The sequence below is a fragment of the Oncorhynchus mykiss genome, chromosome 17 (genome assembly GCF_013265735.2).
Source record: "Oncorhynchus mykiss isolate Arlee chromosome 17, USDA_OmykA_1.1, whole genome shotgun sequence".
Taxonomy (NCBI): Eukaryota; Metazoa; Chordata; class Actinopteri; order Salmoniformes; family Salmonidae; genus Oncorhynchus; species Oncorhynchus mykiss.
Window position 1 is genome coordinate 19,940,352 of NC_048581.1, and position 27,433 is coordinate 19,967,784.

Sequence of the window (27,433 nt, forward strand, 5' to 3'; positions counted from 1 at the left end):
TCATTAGGGTTGTGGAACGTGATTGACTGGTTGTTCCGTATTGGGAAAAGTCAAGGGGCACGGTTAGGGTTGATGGACTTGACAACCTGATCTGTGTCTTCTTCGTGAGATTGGGGGTTTGGGTGGGTGCGTCACAGGAGGTTGTCAGCACCTTAATTGGGGAGGACAGGCTCGTGGTAATGGCTGGAGCGGAATAGGTGGATTGGTATGAAATACATGGTTTCCATTCGCTAATTTCCAGACATTATTATAAGCCGTCCTCCCCTCAGCAGCCTCCACTGGTGTGCGTTCGGGTGAGACAAAGACAGCGTAGCGGCGTACACCCGTGTCAGAGAGATGGTCATCATCCTAAATGCGTTATTCTTTATTATATGAATTATCAACAGGCAGGTGATTGTATTTACATGTTAGTCATTTAGCAGACATTCTTATCCAGAGCGACTTACAGTAGTGACTGGATACATTTTCATCTTGGTCCCCTGTGGGAATCAAACCCACAACCCTGACATTGCAAGCACCCTGCTCTACTAACTGAGCCACTAGGGACCATTTTATCCCGTACTCTTTGCTTTTTCTTGCATTCTAATGCTCTGTTCAGTTGCCCTTTATTTAGGAACAGTGGGTTAACTGCAGGCTACCTGCCAGTTATGGCTGCAGTTTCTAATAATATAATAATAATATAATAATAATATAATAACTATCCAAAGCAACTTAAAGTTGTAGTCATGCATGTATACATTACCTATGGGTGGCCCCACCCGGAAACAAACCCATGACCCCTGTGTTGCAACACAGAGACATGATAGACAGACACGACAGAGACATGATAGACAGACACGACAGAGACATGATAGACAGACACGACAGAGACATGATAGACCCTGTTCCTGGAGAGCTACCTTCCTGTAGGTTTTCGATCCAGCCCTAATATAGCACACCTGATTCTAATTATTAGCTGGTTGATAAACTGAATCAGGTTAGTTACAACTGGGGTTGTAGTGAAAACCTGCAGGAGGGTAACTTCCTGGGAAAAGGCTTGGAGACCCCAGGTTTATAGATTCATCAGAAAGAGAATGGTGCCCTCATATGGTTAAATCCCATCTCCACAGGGACTCCTGGAGCCACAGAGCAGAGCATTTAGTGCCATCTAGTGGGATTAAATTAGACTAGGTGATGGTATGGTGGGGTTGCTTTGATTAAGGAGCTTAATTGATCATCTGTCAATTTCATTTATTTTAAAGTGAACAGGTTTGTAGGGCATATGCATTCATTCTGCTTGTCAATTTTGCTTGTCACTTTTTTATATTAATGATGATTATTGTGATATTAATGTTGTACTTTTTAGGCAAACGTTCGTCCTCTGCAGGCACATTTATTGGTAACTCAATACAAAAGTTTTATATTGCGCAATCAAATGGATGCTCCCTGAATGATATTTACTGTCAGCGAGGTGGGGAGTTTACCTGTAGGTCACAGGCGTCACCTTGTAGACTGCTGTCCTGAGAGAAACTCGGTGGAAAGAACCGTGTTGCACGGTGCACTGAATTTAGGGCCTAACATTTTGGCCCAGTCATGTCCTGTTCCGGACTTTTAAAATAAATTGGAGATAGGCTCACTAAAAGCAGTTTGTTCTCTCTCTCCCCCGGATGGGCCGCCCCGAGCTAAACTGCAACAGATGGAGGGGATGTAAATATGTTGCATTGGCACCTCACAGGGAATAGGATGCCTGGGAGTTGAGGTAAAATGCTTATCTCTATGAGAGCTGGAAACCAATGCGCAAAAGTGTCGAGATGTCACCTAATGAACTATCCGCATGTAAATAAAGTAGGCCTACAGTTGATTGATTCGAGGTTTGGCCCAATCATAATTTGTATTAATGCATAATAAGGATATATTAACAGGATATTAGACCTAGTCGTCCGAAGTGGGTAGTGTTTCAAATATCGATCGAATTTGATTTAGATCTTTATGTTGAGTTTTGAGAATTACAGTGTTGACAAACATGAGGTATAATGATGCTATCTGGTGACTAAAAGGCAGAAAACAAATTGTAAATTTTTTCTTCAAATAGATGAAAAAGTTGGAGAAAAGTTAATTGATTTAAATAGCCTATATTGTTCGCATTTGCTAACGTTGTTAAGTCTGTGTCGTAGGCTTCTTATTCATTATGTTTAGTCTTCTTCTTTGTTATAATAGCATAGGCTATGCATTTTACACAACAGACTATATCAAACATTATCCAAACATGCTATGAAACTTTACAACTTAATTAAAGTTAATGTTGGCCTATTAATTTACTTTCATTAATTTGCTTGTGGACATTTATCTGATTCTGAATAGCCTAGGAAAATTGATTAAATAAAATATCTTCATGAAACCCATTTGAAGATGCCATAGTATTCCTTCGATGTCAAATTCAAACACACAACCTATACGATGTTGTGAACATTCTTTTTTGGGTGCAAAAATAGATAGATGAAGTAGGCCTCTGTAGTTGCTACAAAATCATTACTACGTTGTCAGTAAACATACAGTTTTAACACCTAATAATTCATAAAGCCGGTCGAAATATTTTGTTAATGAAATGGGTTCTTTGTCAAAAATAATAATAACAACAATAGGTAGAAGAATAGAAAGAAACTATTTATTCAAGCAAATTATGAGCATACCTGCAGCTGTTTTTAATATGTGTGCAAAGAAAACGTTGTGGGAAAGAAATCTCTCATTACGGTCATTGGCGTGTGTTGATATATCCATTTAGGATAGGCTTTGTGTTGTTAAACCTGTTGCTAAATGTTTCCTATTATAAATGTACCTTAGGGTAAAATATTAATATAATTCTCAATATAATTGTCAGTGTGCGAGTGCGTGTGTGTGTGTGTGCGCGCGCGCCTACCAAGGCGAATAAATGTGGATGACATTTTATTTAAGCCGTGTTACGGGCAGTATGAGAAAGCCGAGTTGAACATATCACCAAACAATTATTTTCATATATGTTATAAAGGTAATGCACCTTTAAAAATACTATATTTAACCGACCCGATATTCCAGCTTCTATCTAAAATATCTGTTGTGTTTTAGAAGAAGACATTTTTGTTTTTGTTTTATGTATTTAGATGTCTTATCATTCACATTATATTACCTTGCAACAGCCAAGTAATTTAAATATCATTTATTTTAAACCTATAAAATATACATATTTTCTAAATACTGTATTTTTTTGTCATAGTGGAATCCTAGTAGAGTTGACCCTCCAAATGGCCCCCATCTCCCCCAATACATCTGGTGGTAAATAAAAAACCAGGTGGACTGGGGGACCAGCTCAGGGAAGGGCCGAGGGTAGTGGTATAGTGATCAACTTGGCGTTAACAACATTGGACTTACATAGGGAAAGGGGCACTCACATACAGGGACTCACAGGGCAGTGTGTTGGACTATAGCGTCAGTGCACTCTCATACAGGGACTCACAGGGCAGTGTGTTGGACTATAGAGACAGTGCACTCTCATACAGGGACTCACAGGGCAGTGTGTTGGACTATAGCGTCAGTGCACTCTCATACAGGGACTCACAGGGCAGTGTGTTGGACTATAGAGACAGTGCACTCTCATACAGGGACTCACAGGGCAGTGTGTTGGACTATAGCGTCAGTGCACTCTCATACAGGGACTCACAGGGCAGTGTGTTGAACTATAGTGTCAGTGCACTCTCAAGGGCAGGGGTGTAGTGGTGGAGTTAACTTTAACTACATAGGAAAGGGTTGGGGTGGTGGAGTTGGTGTACAGTTAGTCACAGTGCTAGTAGAGAGACGGGCAGTAAGCAAGTCTCATGCCTCCTCAGCCACTAGACGTAGGTCATAACGTAACTACAGTAGCTGCTAGTGGGGTGTAACATAGAGAGGACTCCTACAGTGCAACCGCTGCTCCAGGTTGGTGTGACTTTTCTGTTCCTCCGGGGGTGTTTCTGAGACTGGAGATGGCTCTGTTGAGTAAGGAGTATAGGAGTATAGGGTCAAGGCTGTGTTGTACAGATTGATAGCTCTCTGTAGGCTCGCTGTGTTGTACAGATTGATAGCTCTCTGTAGGCTCGCTGTGTTGTACAGATTGATAGTTCTCTGTAGGCTCGTTGTGTTGTACAGATTGATAGCTCTCTGTAGGCTCGCTGTGTTGTACAGATTGATAGCTCTCTGTAGGCTCGCTGTGTTTTACAGATTGATAGCTCTCTGTAGGCTCGCTGTGTTGTACAGATTGATAGCTCTCTGTAGGCTTGCTGTGTTGTACAGATTGATAGCTCTCTGTAGGCTCGCTGTGTTGTACAGATTGATAGCTCTCTGTAGGCTTGCTGTGTTGTACAGATTGATGGCTCTCTGTGTTGTGCAGGGGTGTGTAGTGGTGGGTTGTAGCGCCCAGCCACCTATAGAGCCATTGGCGTCAGCTAATGAGGATCTTAAAACATCAAATCCAAAAATCGAATTGATATCTCTCTGTAGGCTTGTTGTGTTTGGGCAGTGGTTCTACATCTGCTCTGCATTGCTTGGTCTTTGGGGTTTTAGGCTGGGTTTCGGTATAAGCATTTTGACACATCTGCTGTTGTAAAAAGGGCTTTATAAATACATTTGATTTGAATTGGTTGGGGAAAGCATGGGCCGTCTTGTTCCACACACTTTTCACTTTTGAACTGTGCTCCCTAAATTGCTTCACTCACTCGGCACCTTAGGGTCCAGTTAAGTAGTATATTTCCTCTCATAAAGCTAGCGGGACCTGGCCTATTTGGTGTGTAGAACTTTATGCTGAAGGGTTCTCTTTGATGTCTCGAGAAGTCTTCTAGGTTCTAAGTGTTGTGTGGAAGGAACAATGGATCTCTACTTGAATGGGACTGGTTGAGTAACCCTGCTTATGTCCAAACAATATGGACTTATATCTGAATATTGGACTTGGTTTACTATGTCTGATGACTTACTGGTAGACACTGGGAGTTTAGGGATTTGTTGGAAAGTGGGAGTGCTTTTGAGTTTGTTTCAGATAGGTTTCGACTTTATTTTGCTAGTTTGACTTTGGTCCACAAATGTTCAAATCATTTTGTTCAGATTTATTTATCAAATGATGTCATTGGTGTCCTTTTTAATTATTCACTGAATCAACATGAAGCTTTATCCCTGGCATTTTTTATTGCACTGCTAATATAATATCATTATTTTATTTGTTTGGACATACGATTAATTCATATCATATCTCCTTCTCCCTAAGTCTGTTCAATTGACTATTTCAGTTCTTACATATTCATTCAAGTTCAAGTGCGTGTCAATATTTTCAGCAGGAACACTTGGCTTAAAGACTAAATCTTTCAGCGTGAGACTAAAATGTAGTGTCAATAATATATTGAGCTAATTAATATATACTGTTTCTATTCATTTAAAAGATGTATGTGCTATATCCATACTATGTTCCTAGAAAAGCAATCCCCAACATGCAGGCTACGTATAGTACGTCCGTGTAATGCGCCATACATGCGCACACTCCGTACATATAGCCATACACATATACTGTATTTACTAGCAATGTACCATATATGCACGTAGTGTAAGTTACAGAGTCCATTATGGAGACATGCTACACGGCGAAGCTACTCTGTCCTCATTTGTTAAAGGAGTCAACACTCATTGGGCTTTGAGACAGTCACATAACAGAAAAGGGTGGTAATGGTTAGTACAGTCATCTATCAGGCTGCAGAGGAGAGGGGGACTGTGTGTTTGAATGTTGGTGAGAAGTCTGATCATGACAAATTGGTTATACACACAGAGGAGAGGGAACCAGCTGCTCCAAATAGTGGCTTGTGTTGCATGAGAGGAAAGAGGGAACAAGGGAGAGAGAGAAGGAAAAGTCGGGAGCCTAGATAGAGGGACTTACTTTTGCTGGATTGTGTTTGTTTTTGTACATTTAGAATGATTCATTAAGAATTTGTTTGAATTTGTGAGTAGCATTTTTGTGTACAGTATCTTTTACACAACAATATGCAATTTTGCTAGTAACACATTTGCTTGAAGCGTTGTTTCAGACAAATAATTAGTGTTTCATAATAAATAAATACATTAAAATAATTAGTGTTTCATAATAAATACATACATTAAATAATTGTTGTTTCATAATACATAAACTGTTCCTTGTGTAAATGTAAGTTATTGAATTAAGTAGAACCCAACAGTATGCGTGGGAAACAATAATAATCAACCAATTTGAATGCCCTTGCTCCTAGCATGTTTTTGCCCAAAACATATACTATTATAATTATACTTATAACACACACTGTGTAGAAAACATTAAGAACACATTCCTAATATTGAGTTGCACCCCATTCATTTTGCGCTCAGACCAGCCTCAATTTGTCCGAGCATGGAGTCTACAAGGTGTCAAAAGCGTTCCACAGGGAACATGGAAAAAGCAGGAGTTCCTAATGTTTTGAAACACACAGTGTATACAGTAAGTAAGTATAAGTTAAATACATATAACTTAAGTATATGTTAACAAATGTGGACATATACTTAAATAAAATACATAATTAAAAAAAATACTTTTATATAAACTTTATAAAATGTATAATATTTGTGTCCTCGCAGCAACACAAATACAAATATGTCTAATGTTCATTTATTTAAATTACTGCACATTTTCTATGAATAAAATTATAAACGGAAAAATAGCTAATAAATTATTATTAGCTTAATTGTTTTCTGTTAGTAAAAGTTAGACTGCAATATGGTCTCTCAGCATGTTGAGAGAAACAACCCAATTCAAATGAATAACAATAGTGACTATATTGTTGTTTTTGAACACATACACTTTATGGCAATTTGACATCCTTAACATTATTAGTATGCTGTTTCTTTAAATGACTGCTTATATGAACTACATTTCCAACGTTTAACATATTATCACGTTACCATATACGTACAGATGTAGGATATTCATTTGATCACTCTTTTGTTGATGAGAATTTTCATGCACCTCGGGAAATGCAGATGAGCTTCATGAATTCACTGAAAACCTGCACTAACACATGGTTGGTTACACTGACAGTATTGCAGTTTTGATGTAGCCTAATTTTGGCCAGCTAACCAACGATCTAGCAACATTATGGACTAAATGTGCAAATTATTTTGCTGCAGGATTATTTTGCTTTAACAATACTGGTGAAATTAAGATCCAACACCTGTATGCAGCATAACAATGCCAGGGAGCTCTCCGCCCTTCCCTGCTTATAATAACTACTACTAATTAATGATGAAGCATGCGACCATACCCACAGCACAACACCGTCCCGTCCACATTGTTACACCATTAAAAACAAGAGCATGAAATAGTTTCACACGAGAACATGACAAATACCACAGTTAAAACTAGTCTGATTTGATTGAATGTATAGGATTGAATATTGCTAATATTGTTATTGCTGACTAATAATTTGTATTTGGGATGTACTTCTGTATTATATTTATTCACAATGTTGTCTCTGATATAGTGATTTATGAGATCTTAATTCTATAATAGCTCACCCCCTACATCGTTATTGTGTTTCTAAAACCGAACACCTTCAACTATGCACTCAAGGTTGAGCTTGTTGAACCGTGGCGACATAAGCTAAGGCAGCAATGACGTCACCCTGTGTGTGCGAGAGTCTTTTTCTGGCGTATAGGAGACTGGGCCCAGCATTTATGACATGGTAAGAGATTCCCAGCAGACAGCAGACACACAATAGGACCTCAGACAAGCATTTGGGCCTAATAGTCTAGTCAGTTACAAGGTCATTAGCAAAACAACAGGGGACTCAGTGTTTTTTAAAAGCAACAGTTTATTCCTCTGTAATAAAAAAAACATGTTTAACTCAATTATAATGCAATTACTTAGGTACTATTTAATACAACGTTGTTTTTTTAGTTAATACACAGGTATAAGAGCAACTTACCATATGTAGAGTCATCTTCAGCTGAGGATCGCTCCAGAGAAATTCAGTGGGACATTCATATTGTCATCAGTCAGTGTAATATACACTGTATCCATCTCTGATTGGTGTAAAGGCCCCCAATCCTTTAGAGCACATCTAATGATCTATTATCAGATCACGCTCCAATAACCCTAACACCTGGTTTGAATTTATTAATGATTGTATGACAGGCAGACACACACACACATTCTTCAGGGGGCATCTAATGATGGCTTATCATATCACGCTCCAATATCCCACCACCTGATTTTAATGAATAAATTACTGTCTGGGACGACTTGAAACCTGAGTCTTAAATGGCACCCTATTCCCTATGGGTAGGCCGTCATTGTAAATAAGAATTTGTTCTTAACTGACTTGCCTAGTTAAATAAAGGTTAAATAAAATAAACCTACTAGAAGAAGAAAGCTACTTTTAAGAGGGCCCATTGTAAAAAGTAGTAGTATATAGAAAATAAAGTGCAATTTGAGATGCATCCATGGATCTATACCTCTACTACTAAATCTGTTTCGTATTACAAGATCTGGACAGGTCTGAAGTGGCCTGGCCAGCAGCACTCAGTGAGCCAGACCTCGGTTAAATAGTACTTTCTGTCTTTAAAATATTTTAGCCGTTTGATTGAGCTTGGCCCTGAATGCCAGGTGGGCAGGGTTGGAACTTTTGGGACTATTCCATTGGTCCCAAACTGTTTGAAAGAACCAAATACTATTTGGACCCAGGTCTGCTCTACTCAGAGCCAGATGCCTCAGTAAGAGCCGAGGCCATATTTGTCTATTAAGGGCTGTGTGTCAGAACAGATGAGAGACTAGTATTTTTAGCAGCGAGTCATCGACTGCGGCAGTGTTTATATGATCCATCAGCGTGCTTGTACTGATAAGAGTGTGTACAACATGCAGCACAGGGGGCTGACCGCCCTGTCAAGTGTCCAAGAGATCTAGTTCAACACTTACTTATGTAGCTTTTAAATAAAGTACATATTGGTATTAGTGCTCAAAGCATCTTGTGGAAAGACAACAATATCCTGCAAAGTATTTTAAGTTATTCAATATTTTTTGCTTCCTTGCTTCCTTTATAAACCTGTATTTATAAATCACCTCTCATATTGTCCTGTGCTCTAGCACAAGTCACCCTGCTTATCCACCTATACCGTGACAATCACAGTCTTTATCCGTTTACTGGCTGACATGACATAAACAGCTTCATCTGATCTGGGCAGCTAGGCCCATAGTCTGGTCTGTTCTGACTGAGACAGAGGGTATCATTGTGACATTACTGGCACTTCAATCTCAGCTAACAGAAGGACAACGAGGGGCAACCGGGGCAGTTGTTGTTTGTGTGGTTTAACAGCGTGCAGGCCGTAAAGCAGGACTTTTAAAGATGGCTACGTATACTACTACAGAGCTAGCGTGTGGTGGTTTTGCCAGGATGAAAAGACAGACAGGCAATTAAAAGGGCAGCTGCTGTGGGGTCCTAAAGTCTTAGCCTCAGTACAAGCTAGTATGTCATTTAACACGAAGCTCTGGTGCCACGGTGCAAACAAAGTATGATGATGTTATACAGTAGCATGTACCATGTAAGACCAAAATCATAGTGATATGATATACACAGTAATACTGTATGAGGATGTCAATATGAGGTCATCTTGTGACCGTTAAGTCAAAGCGGTTAATTGTCCAAGTTTGAATTAAGTCACAGGGGGACATGTGTACTATCAGAAGTGTGTAAGACAGTATGCTAATATCAAGATGTCTCTAAAAAAATGTAAGTTGCAGGTGCACTATAACTGTGTATGATGTTAGACTATTTTGTGAAATAAAGAGTAGCCTAATACTATGGAATAAATATGATTTGAATAATCTATGGAAGAGTGATGGCATATGATCGTTCAAATGTGATCGGTTGTGAAAATGGTGAAATCTCAATTACAAAATCCACCCCGTGGTCTATAATATAACTGATGTCTAATTTAGCGACAGCACTGACGTGATGACTTTATGGTGTGGAAACGTACCTCTTCGTAAGACCATATGACAACTCTACAAGCCAGTAGCACCACAAACCAAGAGGTGCTAATCCTCAGAAAGATTCAGTTGCTTCTCCATGTTCCGAACAAAACCACAACGATCTAAATATCTACATTAATCTCTTCTCAATATTTCACAATTTGAACCCAGCAGACGCTAACCCTGTGAAGAAGCTGTGTTGTTACGTTTCACAAACAAAATGTCCCTTATGTGGCGCTATAGACCTTCATGTATGTGAGAAAACAACATGGCTGCTGTGTCCATCAATGTCTAAAACAACTTTCTCTTGGGACCTTGCCCACCCCTAATCCAATTGGTCTCTCGCCTTCTAGTTCTAGAGTGTTGGATCAGGGCTGATGGTTGGTCGGGTTGGGCTGTGTCAAGTCATGGGGTTCTATATATGATTTGATTGATAGTGCAAGATACTAAATTTAGCCAGCATGTGAGCACATTCATCAGAACACGAAAGGACAGGGCCCAGTCAAAAGCGTTTGCATCCGGGAAGGGTCTGGGGTTGTGTGGTGGGTATGTGGGTATGTGGATAAGTGTTCATGTCTACAGCTGGTTGCAAAACTTTGTTGTCTCGTTTAACCATGCTTGGTGCGAAACAAGCTGCTATTGCTACCGGTTCCTCTATAATGCAATGATCTATGACCCTGATACGAATTGTAGTTCCTCCACAGAAGCTAAATGTTAAGGCTACATAATGTATTTATTTATTCGTTTTAAACAGTGGGACCCAAATCTCTGATTAAAAGCTGTGTTTTATAGCTACGGTTGTTTACATTTTCTCATCCATCTTTTCCCTGTTTGTTTATAGCACCAGCCTGTCCGACGGCAATGATAACAAGCCCCAGCCAGTGGGTGGTGTCCAGGGCCAACTGAGTGGTGGGGGTGGGACCCACCAGAACCACCAGAACACACAGCTCCTCTTGACACCCGCCAGTATCCAGCTAGCCCAGCTCCAGGCCCAGCTCACCTTCCACCGCCTTAAACTGGCCCAGAGTGCTGTGGGGGGCAACGCAAACTCTGCAAACGCAGCCAGCATCCTCAATCAGGTCTGTTACAGAATTGATTGGTTTGCCTGTATTTTTTGGGGTACTTTGGAATGCAAGCTTTTATTTTCTCAATTTTACTTTTATTTCCTCAATCAGGTCTGTAACAGGGTTGGTTGGTTTTCTTATATTTACATATCTGGGAATTTTATTCTGAAATGCAAACTCTTATTTTAACACACTTTTCAAGTGTTTCAAGTGTTCACACTTTTTGTCTGTTTTCGAGACTAATGTTTTTTAATCTATCTTCTCCCTCAATCAGGTCCTTGCCAATGTGGCCATGTCCCAGCCCCTCTTCAACCAGCTCCGCGCCTCGGCCATGGTCAGTAATCCCCAAGCAGTTGGTGGTGGTTTCCACTCCAGTGCCCTAGCCTTCCAACTGCCTCCACCACCGCCGCCACCGCCGCCACCCCCCAACTCTGCCCTTGGGACTTTGGTAGGGGCCGGATTCAACCAGAATCATGGTAATCTGAGGCTGAACCATTACGGAGGTGGGGGTGTTTCTGGGAACCAACAGCAGCAGCAACAGGCCAACCAGCATGGTGGATCAGACTACGGTAAGAAAGCTGGCTCAACATACCCTTCAGATATGGATAGGCGTCTCCAGTATGGCTTCACAGGGGGGACGTCGGTGGCGTTGAGTGAAGCCGGAGAGGGACAAGGACAGTACGTACCAATCATGACTCAGGCAAAGAGTACAAACCAAGGCTTTCAGATTGACTTCTATGGTCAGAGTCAACAACAACAGGCTGGGTTCGGTGTTGGGAATCAAAACGATCAGAACAAGAACCCTTTTAATGAGCAGCAGTGGAAAAGCCCAGCTAACATGAGCCACGCGGGAAAAGGGTTGGACATGGTTTCCAATACTGCCACAGTATGGATGGGGACTGGGCAGCCAGTCCGTGCCAGAGAGGAACTGTACAATCCAGAGGAGCCAACCTCTGACCCCAAGTTAAATTCCGGCGGTGGGGGAGTTACTTCCTCGTTCGGAGCAGGCATGGGTGGCACCAAGGGGTTTGTGGGATACCACAAGCAGCCCCTGCAGGGGGGAGAGGAGACCCTGTCTACAGGTGGTTCCGTACAACTCCAACCTCACCAGCTGAATGACTTCCACACCGTGACGCCATCACACCTGCCCCACCAGTGCACCATCTGTGAGAAGAAGGTCTATAACCTCAAGGTGGGTGGAGCTCATTGGACGGGGATTATATAATTTCCTATGGACAGTATGTCACTTCCTGTGGAGAAATATGTAACTTCCTGTAAAGTCTAGACTAGAGAAATACTTAATTACATTGAACAAGCTTGGTGACACTCCTATTAGAATGTATTGCTCTTTGAAACTGAGATGCAGGCATAGACGATGTGGGATAAAATATGGTTTTATTCTAGTGAACATATATCATCAATGCGTTTACATTTTCATGTACTGTAGTGTGTTAACCATAGAGATCCTATTAACTTACTAGAGGGGCTATGACATAAACCCTCAAAGTTCCAGAATGGAGTGAAAATTGCAGCCATATTGGTCAGGGAGAAATCCAAACCAGTCTGATTGGAATGAATGGCAGCAGAGGCATAATCCTGATTTTAATTATGCAGGAAAATAAAAGTAAGGCCTGTGATATATCGGAAATTGTGTAATAGAATTATTGTCAACCTAAAATATTGTCATATAATTATATATACAGTTTATATAGGTTTTATACCAATTTTCTGTATAAATAGCCTCTAAAATGATCAGGAATCAAGGTAAGACCCAGGCGCAGACTGTCGAGGTAACAATGTTTATTGTCGGAACAGTGGCAGACAAAGACAGGTCAAGGCAGGCAGGGGTCGAAGATCCAGGGTAAGGCCAAGGTAACAGGACGGCAGGCAGACACAGGGTCTGGGACAGTAAGAGAGGTCACGTGGGCGGGTACAGGGTCAGGACAAGCAGAGATCAAAAACCAGGAGGACGAGGAAAGAGAGGCTGGGAAACGATAGGAGCTGACAGGAAAACGCTGGTTAGCTTGAACGAACAAGATGAACTGGCAACAAACAGACAGAGAACACAGGTATAAATACACAGGACATAATTGGGAAGAGGGGTGACACCTGGAGGTGGGTGGAGACAAGCACGAGGACAGGTGAAACAGATCAGGGCGTGACAGTACCACCCCACTTCTAGGGACGCCACCTGGCGTTCCACCTGGGTGTATACCTCGTTGACCGGGGTGCCGGCGGTGAAAGTTGGTGATGAGGGCCGGGTCCAAGATGTCTTTAGCGGGAACCCAGCACCTCTCCTCCGGGCCATAACCCTCCCAGTCAATCAGGTACTGGAAACCCGATGCCCCAGGGTCAAACCCTCAGGAGGCCTCTCACCGTGTACGCTGGCTGGCCATCGATAACACAGGGGAGGGATGGGGCTAGAAACAGAAGCCAAGGGGCAGTCAGACATGGTTTTGACTCTAGACACCGAAAAGGTAGGAAAAATACGGAGGGTACAGGGTAACAGAGGACAAACAGCAGAGGGGCTAGTGATCTTGGAGCGGGGGAGACAGGTCTCGGCTTCCGGGGGTGTAGCCGCTGCCCTAAAGCGACGTGCCAGTGCCTCAGACTTGACTTCCTTGGATACCGGTCGATGCTGCAGAAGCGCAGTGGCCCGGGCCTTACTGAACTCCTTCCGGAGGTCCTGGTACTCTGTGGAGCTTGCGGAGAGGTCCGGGGATATTTCCAAGCCCCCAGGAAGATGCAGGAAAAGCTGACTTCAGGCAAAGAGTGTGGCAGGACAGGCTCCAGCCCACAATGGCACCAGTAGCCCAGTCAATGGAGGGATTGTGTCGCTGGAGCCAATAGAATCCCAATACCACGGGAACCTGCAGAGACTCAACCAGCAGGAATTGGATAGCCTCGCTGTGGTTCCCGACACTCGTAGGCTGACGGGGGTGGTCTGGTGGGTGACCCAGCCTATAGAGTGCCCGTTCAGCACTCTAACACCCATGGGAATGGAGAGGGGTTGTGTGAGGATGCCCAGCTCGGACGCCAGGGTATTGTCCATGAGACTCATATCGGCCCCCGAGTCCATGAGCACCTGGAGAGACATGGACTGATCGCCCCACAGCAGGGTGGCATAGAGAGGGAGGCGAGTAACGGGAGAAGAAAAATTAGCATTCAGACCCACCAGTGTGCTCACTCCAACGAATGAGATAGCTCTCTTGAAGGGACAAGTAGACACAAAATTACTAGCAGTACCGCAATACAGACAACTCTGGGTTGCAAGTCTGCGTACGCGCTCGGCTGGAGGCAGCCTAGTCCTGTCGAGCTGCGTTGGCTCGGGAAGAGGTGAATCGGCAGTCTCTGGGGGCTGTTGGAGAGACTCGGGTAAGCACGGATTCTTTCGGGGACTTCCGGAGTTTATCAGCTACAAGGTGGGATCCCATATATAGAACCCCATGGGATCCCTGAGCGATTGGGACCGCAATCGAAACTCTTCTGCCTCCTACGGGAACCGTAGCCAACCATCGATCTGGATGGTTAAAGCGATGAGTGAGTCGAGATCCGTTGGTAGTTCTCCGGCTGCCAGCTCATCCTTTATTTCCTCCAACAATACATGCAGGAATGTGTCGAACAGCGCTTCCGGGTTCCAGGTACCCTCGGCTGCTAGCGTGCGGAACTCCACCGCATAGTCTGCCACACTGAGGGTGTCCTGCCAAAGCTGGAGTAACTTCTGGGCAGCCTTTCTCCCGGACATCGGAGCAACAAACACCTTTTTCACCTCCGCCACAAATACCTCTAGACTGAGGCAGATGGCAGATTATTGCTCCCACACCGCTGTGGCCCAAACGAGTGCCCTCCCGAACATCAGCGTAATTATATACGCTCTTCGAGGGGAACGAAGAAGGCTGCAGCTCGAAAACGAGGGAACACTGGGAGAGAAAGGCCCGGCAGGTTCCGGAATCTCCATCATAGCGCTCTGGTGGAGGTAAGCGGGGTTCCCGGGAAACCGGGGTGACGGTGCTGCTACCAGCCGGGTTACAGAGGGGCTGGGAGGTTACCATCATGATTGGCTGCCTAGTAGGCAACCCACGGACTTGCTCCCGCAAAATGTCCAATAGTTGGTTGTGACATTCGGCTGTAACCTGGAACCCCTCCACCATACCGCAAAACAACTCCTCGTGCCTACCAATGGCGGATCCTTGGGAGGAGATGGCGTGGCGGAGCTGGTCCAGGTCTGCTGGGTCAGTCATGGCCAGTTCGTACTATCACGGATCAAGGTAAGACCCAGGCGCAGACTGTCGAGGTAACAATGTTTATTGCCGCAACAGTGGCAGGCAAAGACAGGTCAAGGCAGGCAGGGGTCGAAGAAACAGGGTAAGGCCAAGGTACAGGATGGCAGGCGGACTCAGGGTCAGGGACAGGCCGAGAGGTCAGGCAGGCGGGTACAGTGTCAGGACAAGCAGAGATCAAAAACCAGGAGGACGAGGAAAGAGAGGCTGGGAAACGATAGGAGCTGACAGGAAAACGCTGGTTAGCTTGAACGAACAAGACGAACTGGCAATAAACAGACAGAGAACAAAGGTATAAATACACAGGACATAATTGGGAAGTGGGGCGACACCTGGAGGGGGTGGAGACAAGCACGAGGACAGGTGAAACAGATCAGGGCGTGACAAAAATATATGTAAACAGACCATCTATTTTAGCTTTCTTTGAATGATGTGAGTGCTATTATATGATATAATCAGTACTTGTTGCATTTACAACTTGTCTAAGTCCTATCATCAACTGATTTCAGCCAGTGTATGGCTGTGGGTTGACTGCATCGTTTGAATGGAATGTTGGCATATTGGCAGTTCATTTGAATAATTATTGGAATCATTCCTCTAAAACTGTCTGGCTAGCTAGCTGACAAACACAGTGCAGATAAATTCTTCAAATTCATTATTTTACACAATATCTTATCACAACACTGGCAAACCATGGTTTGCTTCCTGACCAAAATGGCTGACCTTTATCCCATCATAAGACGGTTCATATAGATTCTAGTATACTAATTCCTAATTCTATGGTGTAAATATTGAACTCAATCCCTTTAGCATCTTGCTCTTTCTAATCTTAAGCTCTGTAATAGATCCTTTGCTCAACAACTACTAGTTCATTAGTGTGTGTGAACTGAACTGTAAATGGCCTGTTCCTTGAACGGGGTGTGAGGAACAGTTTAGTTTTACTGTGGTGTGCAGGTTGTAACATCATTACCCAACAGAGCCAACTACAGTTAGCCTGGTCCCAGATCTGTTTGTGTGGTCTAGCCAACTCCTTTGGGACTCATATATCCCATTCGCATGACAAGTTGGCTATACAGCACAAACAGATCTGAGACCAGGCTAACTGTAGCTGCTCCAGAAGCAGTTGCTCTCGGCTCCAAGTTGTTGCCCCTTTAATTATAGTCCAGCCACCCATGATCAGGGCCAGACACACAGGGGGGGAATGTCGCTGTGCTCAAAGGGGGTGCACTGAGGTAGGGGATAGCGTTCAGCGAGTCAGGGTCTATCTATCTGACAGTGTTTGGTTGGATGTGTTTTCAGGACTGGGACCAGCACGTGAAAGGTAAACTACACCTGCAGAACCGCTTGCTGTACTCTGAAGGGTGAGTTATAGGGAGGTCAAATAGATTAGACAGCACGTTGATATGCTTCTGTGTGATCTAGAAACGGCTTTCTGCTTCCTGTCTAGGAATAGGGAGTGACTGACAACAAATGACTAATGTGTGACGTGCTCCACTCCTACCGTGGGTTGTGAAGTACAGTATTGAGGGTGCCTTTCAGATAGATACAGTATAGGCTAAAACTATTTCTTAAATGTGTTCTGTTTTGATCTTGACATTTTGTGTAACGTGTGCTCCACTGTGGGTTTGAGAAGTATTTTCAGTCAGATATAAGGAAATAGGGTACCATTCATATAGAGTTTAAAGGGTTTCTAACTACTACATTAATTGTTATTTAATCATTTGTAAATGCATTATAAATCATGAATAACATAATTAGAAACGCTTTAGAAAGTGTACCTTATTGCAAAGTATTATCAAAAACGTTTCCTAAATGTAGTACATTTTTGTGTTGCGTAGCAGTTGAGTTGCATGTGCTTCACTGAAAGTTTGTTCTTAGGGTACTTCAGTCAGATATAGGCTACAAAATTGTAATAACTTTAATGATTAAGCCATTATACCTGTTTATACATGCTTTATAAGTTACTTAATGTATTAGTTTGTGTCCTTATTTTGTACGTTTAATCGTCATACTCTTGAGACCATTAAGTCATGTCTTCACCTTATTCTGATCTCCTCCGTTATTCCCAAAGTAAATATTCCCGGACAGCCGAGGCATTAGATTTTTACACTTGTGTTCCATATACAGCCTTAATGGCTTTTGAATATGAGACTTGAGGTCCCCAGTCACAAGATATAGCAACAGCCAGGCATGGACAGTCGAGGGGAGGGTAGTCAGTCTGTCAGAAATCTAAAACTTGTCTCTGGTAGCGTCCCTGCAGCAGGGACATAATGCCCAAAACATTGGTGTAATTAATACACATTAAATCATTGGGATATACTGTATATAGAGTGTGCAACATTCTTTATTTCATTTTCTTTCATACGTTTACTTTTCTGTTAGTCAGCCAGATAGACTAGCCAGGGAGGACAGAGCACTGCAGGTAGTCAGATCACTCAATCAGTTAGTCAGCCAGATAGACTAGCCAGGGAGGACAGAGCACTGCAGGTAGTCAGATCACTCAATCAGTTAGTCAGGACACTAAAACAAGCCTCTCGTGGCGTCCGCTTCTGTATGCAGTGCTACAATCACAGCCGGAGCCGTCTACTACGGTCCTGCCGGGTCGTCTGAAGGATGCCTAAACAACGTCGGAGTGAATAACTCCATGGCTTACTCTTCCACCGCCAATCAAGGTAGGTTGGAGTGTGTGTCTGTGTCTCAAAGACTTCGGGTTGGAGGTTGAAGGTCAATGTTGTGGTGTTTTTAAGAGGGGAAATATGTGATATGTGGTAGATATGCGGTAGATGGGGGTGGAACTGCTGCTATTTTTAGACTGCAGGGTGCATGGCATGGGTCTCATTTTGGATTTTTCGATCTAGGGAGTAGGGAGCAGATCGGGCTAACTTGATCGTGCATGTGTTGATATCATCTCAATATAGTACCTATAACGCACAAATAAAACTTCTAAAATCAATGTAAATTACTATTACTAATTGTGCAACTTGTATTTTTACACTATTTGTCTGGGGTTTATAGTTTTTTTCAGTAAAGATCACAGTATTTTGAGAGTACAACTTATTTTTGGGCTCCCGAGTGTCGCAGCGGTCTAAGGCACTGCATCGCAGTGCAAGAGGCGTCCCTACAGTCCCTGGTTCGATTCCAGGCTGTATCACATCCGGCCGTGATTGGGAGTCCCATAGGACGGCGCACAATTGGCCCAGCGTCGTCCGGGGTAGGCCGCATTGTAAATTTGTTCTTAACTGGCTTGCCCAGTTAAATAAAGATTAAATAAAATAATAATAATAATAAAATAATAGAAATGTGGTATTTTCTTATCGGAGCCAATATAAAAAAATGTAAGGTGAGCTTGTGAAGTAGACCGGTCCTTTAATTTTTCAAGAACAGCCATGATACAAACATAACAAGCAAAACTAGGATAGCATGACAACATTTTAACATAGGTCATTGTGATTTTCTGGTTTCTTCACAGTCAAGAATTAACACAACATAAACTTCCCTCGATCCCATGTGTTTCATGGTCCTGTCGTTCCTGTTTCCTCCACATTTATCCAGATGTATCATCCGGAGCTAACCTACCAGCTGGAGTAATGAGAACCTATCCCATGTCAGGGGCTGGATTTACCCAACTCCCACCTGGGTCAAAGGTCAGACAAATGTTTTGGCTTTCGCTTATCAAGATTAGGGGATATGTGCTCCTGCTGTGTGTGGATGTAAATTCATGAAGGCTAAATACGACAGATTGTACAGTTTGGGTTACTTAAACTTGTAAAAGGTCAGATAAACGTTCGGCTTTCTCTTATCCAGATCCGTTAGAATGCTGCTGTGAAACAGAAACTGTAAATGCCCTACTGAATGAGATATAAGGACTGTAGTTTGGGGTAACGCTTTACAATAACTCTCATTAATAAGCATGATTAAACCATTTAAAAGGTCAATGTTTTGGATTTTGTACATCAAGATTAGTGAATACATGCTTTTGTGAAATACATATCGTACATTTGGACTGAAGGACAGATTGATTTTATGGTAACACTTTATAATAACTTTCTAATATAAAATATTACTTTAATTTAACTAGTCAACATGCATCAACTATTTATACGTAGTAAATACACTATCAATAAATTAGTAGTAATAGTGCATTTATAAACATGTATAAGCATTGCAAATTCTAAGCATTATATGCATTACAATCATGTATAAAACACTAAAAAGCATTTAGTATGGCTTGTTAACTAAAGTTACGGAGTGGCTGCAGATCCATGTTTTCTGGCTAAAGGTCTGAAGCTTCTTCGCATGTGCGGGATTCTCTACTTTGCGCACAGCAGAGACGGAAGAGGAAGAGAGACATCCCACTCCCTCGTTTCTTCTGTTTCAATGGAAGTCAATGAACTAAGTAGACCAGACCCATGCTATCACAGCTTAAGTAGACAGGAACCGACAATTCCTTTTCAATGGTAAATGGCCTGAGTGAAGTATTTTAATTTAACCACCATCTTTGGCGCACAGTCTCTGCTCTTAAAGTTATTAATATAATTGAATTGAATGTGTCTATTCCGGCTTGCCTCTGTGCCTAGAGAGAGCATGGCAGAGGAAGGGCTCAACACGGGGGCCCAACATGGGGGCACATGGTAGGCTATGTATTTGTGCCAAGGTGTATTTTTCTTGTTGTATGGCAGTTTCTCCAGTCAGTTCTACTTATTTGATGTATTTTTAAATACAGTATATTTTTTATTTCAAGAACGAAAGAGCCATTTTGACTGAGATGTGCACTCTTGTTTTAGTTTGACCACTGGCTTCCCTCCACATCTCTCTGGTTTTGAGCGTACGCACTTCAACTGTGTTTCAGCTATTAGGATTTCTAAGCTGTGGTGGCGGATGGTGTTGTGTGTTGTGTCAGTGGATAATAACGGACCAGCGAAAGGCCTTGTTGACAGCTGTGGATCCAGAGAGAAGCTTTTGTCTTTGCTAGACAACTTAACTCCATTTAAACTGATATCTCCGGCAAACTACGTAATTAAATGCCTGGCTTGAAAACGCGTGTGTGAAATGAACAGATTTAAGCTCTCTCTTTAGTGATAAAATGGGTCTAATGGACTTTATCACAACCATATGCGTGGACTCTACAGTGCAAAGCGGCAAAAAAAGACATTGGCTGTGGCGAGATGGATTTTCATAATCACGGTTCATTTTTGTTGCTTTTTATACTATTTGTTGATGTTGTGTGTTGATTTGATTTCTAACTGATATATCCGACTACAAACTATGTAATTAAATGCCTGGCGTGTAAACACAGATTTCAGCTTTCTCTTTAGTGATGAAAGGGGTCTAACTGATTAAATCACAACCGTATGCGAAGATGTAGTTACACAGCTACAAAACCCCCGTAGGCTTTGGCCAGATAATAACGGTTTATGCATGTAACTGTTGAAGTTTTGGTATTAATTTACTTGGAGTATGAATAGATCTCTTTACGTGTGTAATTTCATTTTCTGTCAAGGGGTGAGTGCAGCTGGTGCATGGAAGTCAGGCACAGGAGAGCAGAGATGACTGGACTAAGCACTTTACTTAGGCAACCATTTGCACAGAACGCAACCGCGTCACAAAACAAATGCCCAACAAACAAGTGGGGCAGCACAAAGTACAAAAACCCAAGTACAAAGTACCGGCTGCCACAAAGCACGGGCATAAAACAAACCCGGTGCAAACCAGCCGGAAGCGTGCCAACCTTGACAATAAACAATTTCACACACAGACATGGGGGGGAACAGAGGGTTAAATACACGACAAGTAATGAGGGAAATGTAAATGAGGTGTGTGGGAAAACAAGACAAAACAAATGGAAAATGAAAGGTGGATGGGCGATGGCTAGAAGACCGGTGACATCGACCGCCGAACAAGGAGAGGAACCGACTTCAGTGGAAGTCGTGACATTTTCAGTATAGTTTAAAAAAAATGATAGATTGATCCTTTTTCACCAATGATCCATTCTATTTTATTCTGTTATATTATAGTATTTGTGCCATGTGGTATATGTAAGAAACAGTTGTTACACCCCATTACACCATATGACAGGTCAGCTTGGCTTGGAGGTGTCACGTGGCCAAGACACCCTCACACACCATCAGGAGAGGTGGTGAGGAGAGGGGTGACGTGTGTGTCTGCATCCGTATGTGTGTGTGTCTGGCAGCATACTTTTTGATGTGAGGTCTTACTTGGGTTTACTTGAGGTGTAGAGTATCGCCATGACGGCTTGTCGGGCTATTTCAGCGTGGCATTTATAGGTGGCCATTTTATCTGTGGAATTAATTGAGGAAACTTTTTTAGCTATTTCTTGTCCGAGGTGAAGTATTTTTAAGTTGTTGAATTGAGGATTTGACTGAGTGATAGCCATCTATAGCGAGAAAATATGGAGCTCAAGTCCCATCATGTTTTTTATGTTGCGTGTCTGCTTTATCCCTATTTTGACTTGGAATAGGCCTCCGTCCCTTTCCACTATGAACATGTTCACATTTCTTCCTTGGAACAACACACTGATGCCTATTGCATTGCACCAACAAACATATGTCTTCATTGTCAACTGTTGTTAGGCAACACCTTTTATCATTGTCAACTGTTGTTAGGCAACACCTTTTATCATTGTCAACTGTTGTTAGGCAACACCTTTTATCATTGTCAACTGTCGTTAGGCAACACCTTTTATCATTGTCAACTGTTGTTAGGCAACACCTTTTATCATTGTCAACTGTCGTTAGGCAACATCTTTTATCATTGTCAACTGTTGTTAGGCAACACCTTTTATCATTGTCAACTGTTGTTAGGCAACACCTTTTATCATTGTCAACTGTTGTTAGGCAACACCTTTTATCATTGTCAACTGTTGTTAGGCAACACCTTTTATCATTGTCAACTGTTGTTAGGCAACACCTTTTATCATTGTCAACTGTTGTTAGGCAACACCTTTAATTGGAGATTTAAAAGCATTTGATGTGAATTGTGGAACTCCTACAAAAAACTAGCCTGGTTCCCGACCTGTCTGTTCGGTCTTACCAAGTTGGCAAGCACAAACAGATGTGGGACCAGGCTAGAAAGGCTTCCACAGAAACCTATGTATCTGTTTAACAACCTTTGATTTATGAGGCCTTTATTCATGTCAGTGGTGTGCTAATGTTAGCCCTGTAAACACTACACCTGTCCCTAACAACAACCCAACAGATGGAGGTTGTGTTGTTCCCAGCAAAATACTAACAGGAATGTCTCTCGAGGGGAACAGCACGCTGCTAGTCATAACGTTTGGTAGAGAGTGTAAAGTATACACTTTACACTTTACACTCACTTTACACTTTAACCACTATACACTTTACACTCACTTTACACTTTAACCACTATACACTTTACACTTTAACCACTATACACTTTACACTTTAACCACTATACACTTTACACTTTAACCACTATACACTTTACACTTTAACCACTATACACTTTACATTCACTTTACACTTTAACCACTATACACTTTACACTTTAACCACTATACACTTTACACTTTAACCACTATACACTTTACACTCACTTTACACTTTAACCACTATACACTTTACACTTTAACCACTATACACTTTACACTTTAACCACTATACACTTTACACTTTTACCACTATACACTTTACATTCACTTTACACTTTAACCACTATACACTTTACACTCACTTTACACTTTAACCACTATACACTTTACACTTTAACCACTATACACTTTACACTTTAACCACTATACACTTTACACTCACTTTACACTTTAACCACTATACACTTTACACTTTAACCAATATACACTTTACACTTTAACCACTATACACTTTACACAGTTCAAAATTAAACGTTGAGAATGTAAAGTGTATAGTTCAAAATTAAACATTGAGAATATAAAGTGTATAGTTCAAAATTAAATGTTTGGTTGAGAGTGTTAAGTGTATAGTTCAAAATTAAATGTTTGGTTGAGAGTGTAAAGTGTAGAGTTCAAAATGAAAGGTTTGGTTGAGAGTGTAAAGTGTAGAGTTCAAAATGAAAGGTTTGTTTGAGAGTGTAAAGTGGTCCATTAAATCGCAGTCAGGGTCTGGTAAGCATCATTTAAAAGCTTGGTCTATTGCAAACATGAGTTATAAAATAGGATCTTACAGTGTAAGACTTTCACAAGGCAATTCAGAGAAGCAGATCGTACATTTGGTGCGCATGGAATAGAGTCATCCCAGCATTCAGATGTGTGGTCCTCACATTGTCTTCACAATACAACAAACATAGACTCATTCTGATCAGGACAACCCAGGGTATAACACCATGTCATCTTGTAACTGGACATCAAACATGATATGGACATGTGAAGTGCACATCTGGACTGACAGGTGTTTGGCTTGTATGACATCGAAGCGGTATTTATAATAATCCTCATCGTCTCATCTTTCAAAATACATAGAGTCCTTGTAATTTACAGAATTGAACTCACTCAGACAACCAAACATTTGCTAAAAGTTGCCCAATTAGCGTGAGGGAGGGGGGAGGCAACTTCTTGTCGCTCGCGGTGCTCATGTTCAGAATGGTTGTCAGTCAAAACCCATTCATAGCTGTGAAGCGCAAAGCTTGAGCTCTGACGTCATGTATTGCATGTTACTGTACAGCCACTGCTCTCCAATTGAAGAGCTTATTAGTGTCCAAATCTGCCACTTTCAACCCGTATATGGGTATGGGTGTAAAGGGCTGTGGGTTTTGTGTTTTGTCTATGGGGCGGAACTACTGCTGAGACTGCTGAGAGTGAAAGTGGGAATTTGCAAGCATGTTTGATTGACTCTTGGTAGCAGTATCAAAACATTCACTGGTGCACGAAAACAGCTCTCTCTCTATCTCTTTTTTTCATCTGTCTTTCTTGTAATTGATTGCAAAGTCAATATCAATGGAACACTGACATCAAAGACCATCACATGTAAACCATGTGATAAACATCACAATGTCATATCATTCCAATCGCACGTTTCAAATGTGGTTTACTAGCCTCAATGACATTTGCCTCATGTATTAACTGCCTCATGTATTTCAATTGTAACTTCACTTCAGTTCCTGATGAATAGGTCACCAGACCACAGTTCAAATACTATTTGAAATCTTTCAAATGCTAACAACTATTCTATTGGTTCCATCGCGCTCGGTGAAGCTCAAGTAAGCCCAGATAAAGTATTAGAAACAGTATTTGAACCCAGATCTGAAGGTCAGATAGTGTGTGATTTGTAATACAATCTCCCAACAGAAATGCAGCTCACTGTACCCCAGTAAACCCAATCACGTTTACGAGATGTATAAATCATCTGCCGTTGTCAACCTCCACACACGAATCAACAGCAACACTCCAGTCCATCCACAGCTGTTGTAGATCAGCTAAATGAGTCATATACACACTAACAATGTCCCATGTCAACGTAAGGACCAGTGGTTCCTTTTGGTCTGCAATACACTACAATACATAGATTTATAGTAAAGAAATTGTCTTTAACCACTGATACAATGTCAGGCTTTTTTTTTGTTACACCATTCTAAATAGTTCAAATTGAAGCGAGGGGTAATGTCATTGCTACTGTAGGTAGCCTAGTGGTTAGAGCGCTGGGCCAGTAACCCGAAAGGTTGCTAGATCGAATCCCCGAGCTGACAAGGTAAAAAAATCTGTCTTTCTGCCCCTGAACAAGGCAGTTAACCCACTGTTCCTAGGCCATCATTGAAAATAAGAATTTGTTCTTAACTGACTTGCCTAGTTAAATAAAGGTTAAGAAGCGTCGACATCTTTCCACAGCCCAAGAACATTTACACTGTATGACCCTCAAGTCAGGGGTAAGGCTCAGGCTGTATAAAAGTATGAAGAGGTCTAGCCCTTAACCAGTGATACAAGGTCAGACATTCATCCTCCTAATGGTTTATGACTAGGGTAATCTGATCCAAGATCTGTGATTTAGAAGCGTCAACATCTTCCCCAAGCCCAGAAACAGACACTGTTTGACCCTCAATTTATGGATCCTAAGGATGTAAAAGCATGAACAAGTGTCCAGATCGCTGGACCACATATTTACAAGGCAAACACTCTGACTGAAACAACCCCGACGACCGGTCGTGCCGGTGGCAAGACTCTTCTTCCCTCTTTCACCTCAAGGACATTAACAGCCTGTTGCTGTCTATTTTTGTAGCTGTTTACTGACTGGGCTGCTGTGACCTTTCGTGTGTGTGTGTGTGTGTGTGTGTGTGTGTGTGTGTGTGTGTGTGTGTGTGTGTGTGTGTGTGTGTGTGTGTGTGTGTGTGTGTGTGTGTGTGTGTGTGTGTGTGTGTGTGTGCGCGCTAGCTAGATAGCTAGCTTAGTTTAGTGGTAGTTGGCACAGAGCCGCTAATAGAATTATCACTCTCACATCTGAAACCGTTAAAATCAGGTGGCAGGCCAGGGGCAGTTAAACGACAGTTATTTAACCCTGTAGGCAATCAGGGCTTTGGATAGATTAACATTGGGGATAGCGGATTAGTCTAGGGTATAGCAGCACAGTAGCAATGTTCTTCACATAAACTACCTACTAATCTTGGGGTGTAACATTTTGCTTCTAATCTTAGGTTTTATGGGATGAGCAGCACAGTAGCAATGTTCTTTTCACAAACTGAATACTAATCTTTGGTTGTAACATCTTGGTTCTAATCTTGGGGTGTAACATCTTGGTTCTAATCTTGGGGTGTAACATCTTGGTTCTAATCTTGGTGTGTAACATCTTGGTTCTAATGTTGGGGTGTACCATCTTGGTTGTAATTTTGTGGTGTAACATCTTGGTTCTAATCTTGGTGTGTAACATCTTGGTTCTAATCTTGGTGTGTAACATCTTGGTTCTAATGTTGGGGTGTACCATCTTGGTTGTAATTTTGTGGTGTAACATCTTGGTTCTAATGTTGGGGTGTACCATCTTGGTTGTAATTTTGTGGTGTAACATCTTGGTTCTAATCTTGGGGTCTAACATCTTGGTTCTAATCTTGGGGTGCACCATTTTGGTTCTAATCTTGGGGTGTAACATGTTGGTTCTAATCTTGGGGTGTACCATCTTGGTTCTAATCTTGTAGTGTAACATTTTGGTTCTAATCTTGGGGTGTAACATCTTGGTTCTAATATTGGGTTGAGGGGAGGATTATAGGGTAGCAGCATAGTAGCAATGTTCTTTTGGCACAACTTTCCCAACTCATCACATCTACTAGTATAGTCTAGTTTTCTGTCTACTATTCAAATGTAGCAGTGTTCCTTATTTGGAAATAGGTAGCTATACAGATACGCTGGTAAGAGTTCCCCCATTTTAGCCTGTGACCTGGGGTGTATAGGGACCATCAAGCACAATGCACATTATATTTTCTTAACAAGACAATTAAGTTAGTTTACAGAAGATCGATGTGCATTACTCAAACTTGCATCAGGGATCAGGGACGTTACGGGGGGGGGGGGGGGGGGGGGGGTTCGTGGCAGCGGCAGCGAAAGGAAACTTTAAAAACAGAGCAACATCAGTACTTCAATATCTCTCTCCCCCTGTCCTCTCTACCTCTTGTAAAACATCTGTTGGTGCTAGATTTCCTCTGTACAAGTTCCTTATAACAACAACACCATTGCTGGCCCTGGCTACTGTTACTGACTCAGGCCCAGACCCAGGAGAATCAGATCCCAGACTGTCCCACATGTGTGCCTGTCTGTCAGGCAGGCTGGGCGGCCAGTCCCTGGGGTAGAATCATGGTTCTCTGGGTAGTATCATGATTAAGGACAGTTTAGGCCCGTCAGGCTTGAGTTGCAAAACTACCGGTAATTTACAAAAGTTAACAGAACTTTCAGTAATTTTGGTAATTAACAGGTAATCTGTGGCAATCTATGGTAACTTTGGTAATTTATACTTTAAGAACTATTTCTTAAAGTAGTAATTTTTTATATATGTATCCATATTGTCCAGTTTCAAGAGAAAATTGCCTAATTAATGAAAAAAGCTTCTAATCAACAATGGCATTATTTTCAATTAACTCTACAACTCTTCCAACTATTG

The 27,433-nt window shown here is 42.0% G+C and overlaps 1 protein-coding gene across 2 annotated transcripts in view; it reads left to right on the plus strand.

Moving 5' to 3' along the window:
* rbm20 (RNA binding motif protein 20) overlaps nt 1–27,433 on the plus strand; it is a 76,546-nt gene that overhangs the window by 37,584 nt on the left and 11,529 nt on the right. The window contains exons 1-6 of one of the 2 annotated variants that reach the window (XM_036949251.1): nt 3,790–3,927; nt 10,842–11,079; nt 11,339–12,256; nt 16,644–16,705; nt 17,904–18,016; nt 18,897–18,988. In XM_036949251.1, the coding sequence (XP_036805146.1) occupies nt 11,357–12,256; nt 16,644–16,705; nt 17,904–18,016; nt 18,897–18,988 (1,167 nt within the window). In that variant the 5' untranslated portion in view covers nt 3,790–3,927; nt 10,842–11,079; nt 11,339–11,356. Of the gene's footprint in view, nt 1–3,789; nt 3,928–10,841; nt 11,080–11,338; nt 12,257–16,643; nt 16,706–17,903; nt 18,017–18,896; nt 18,989–27,433 lie in introns of those variants that run through there. The other variant, XM_036949250.1, reaches the window with a different exon arrangement.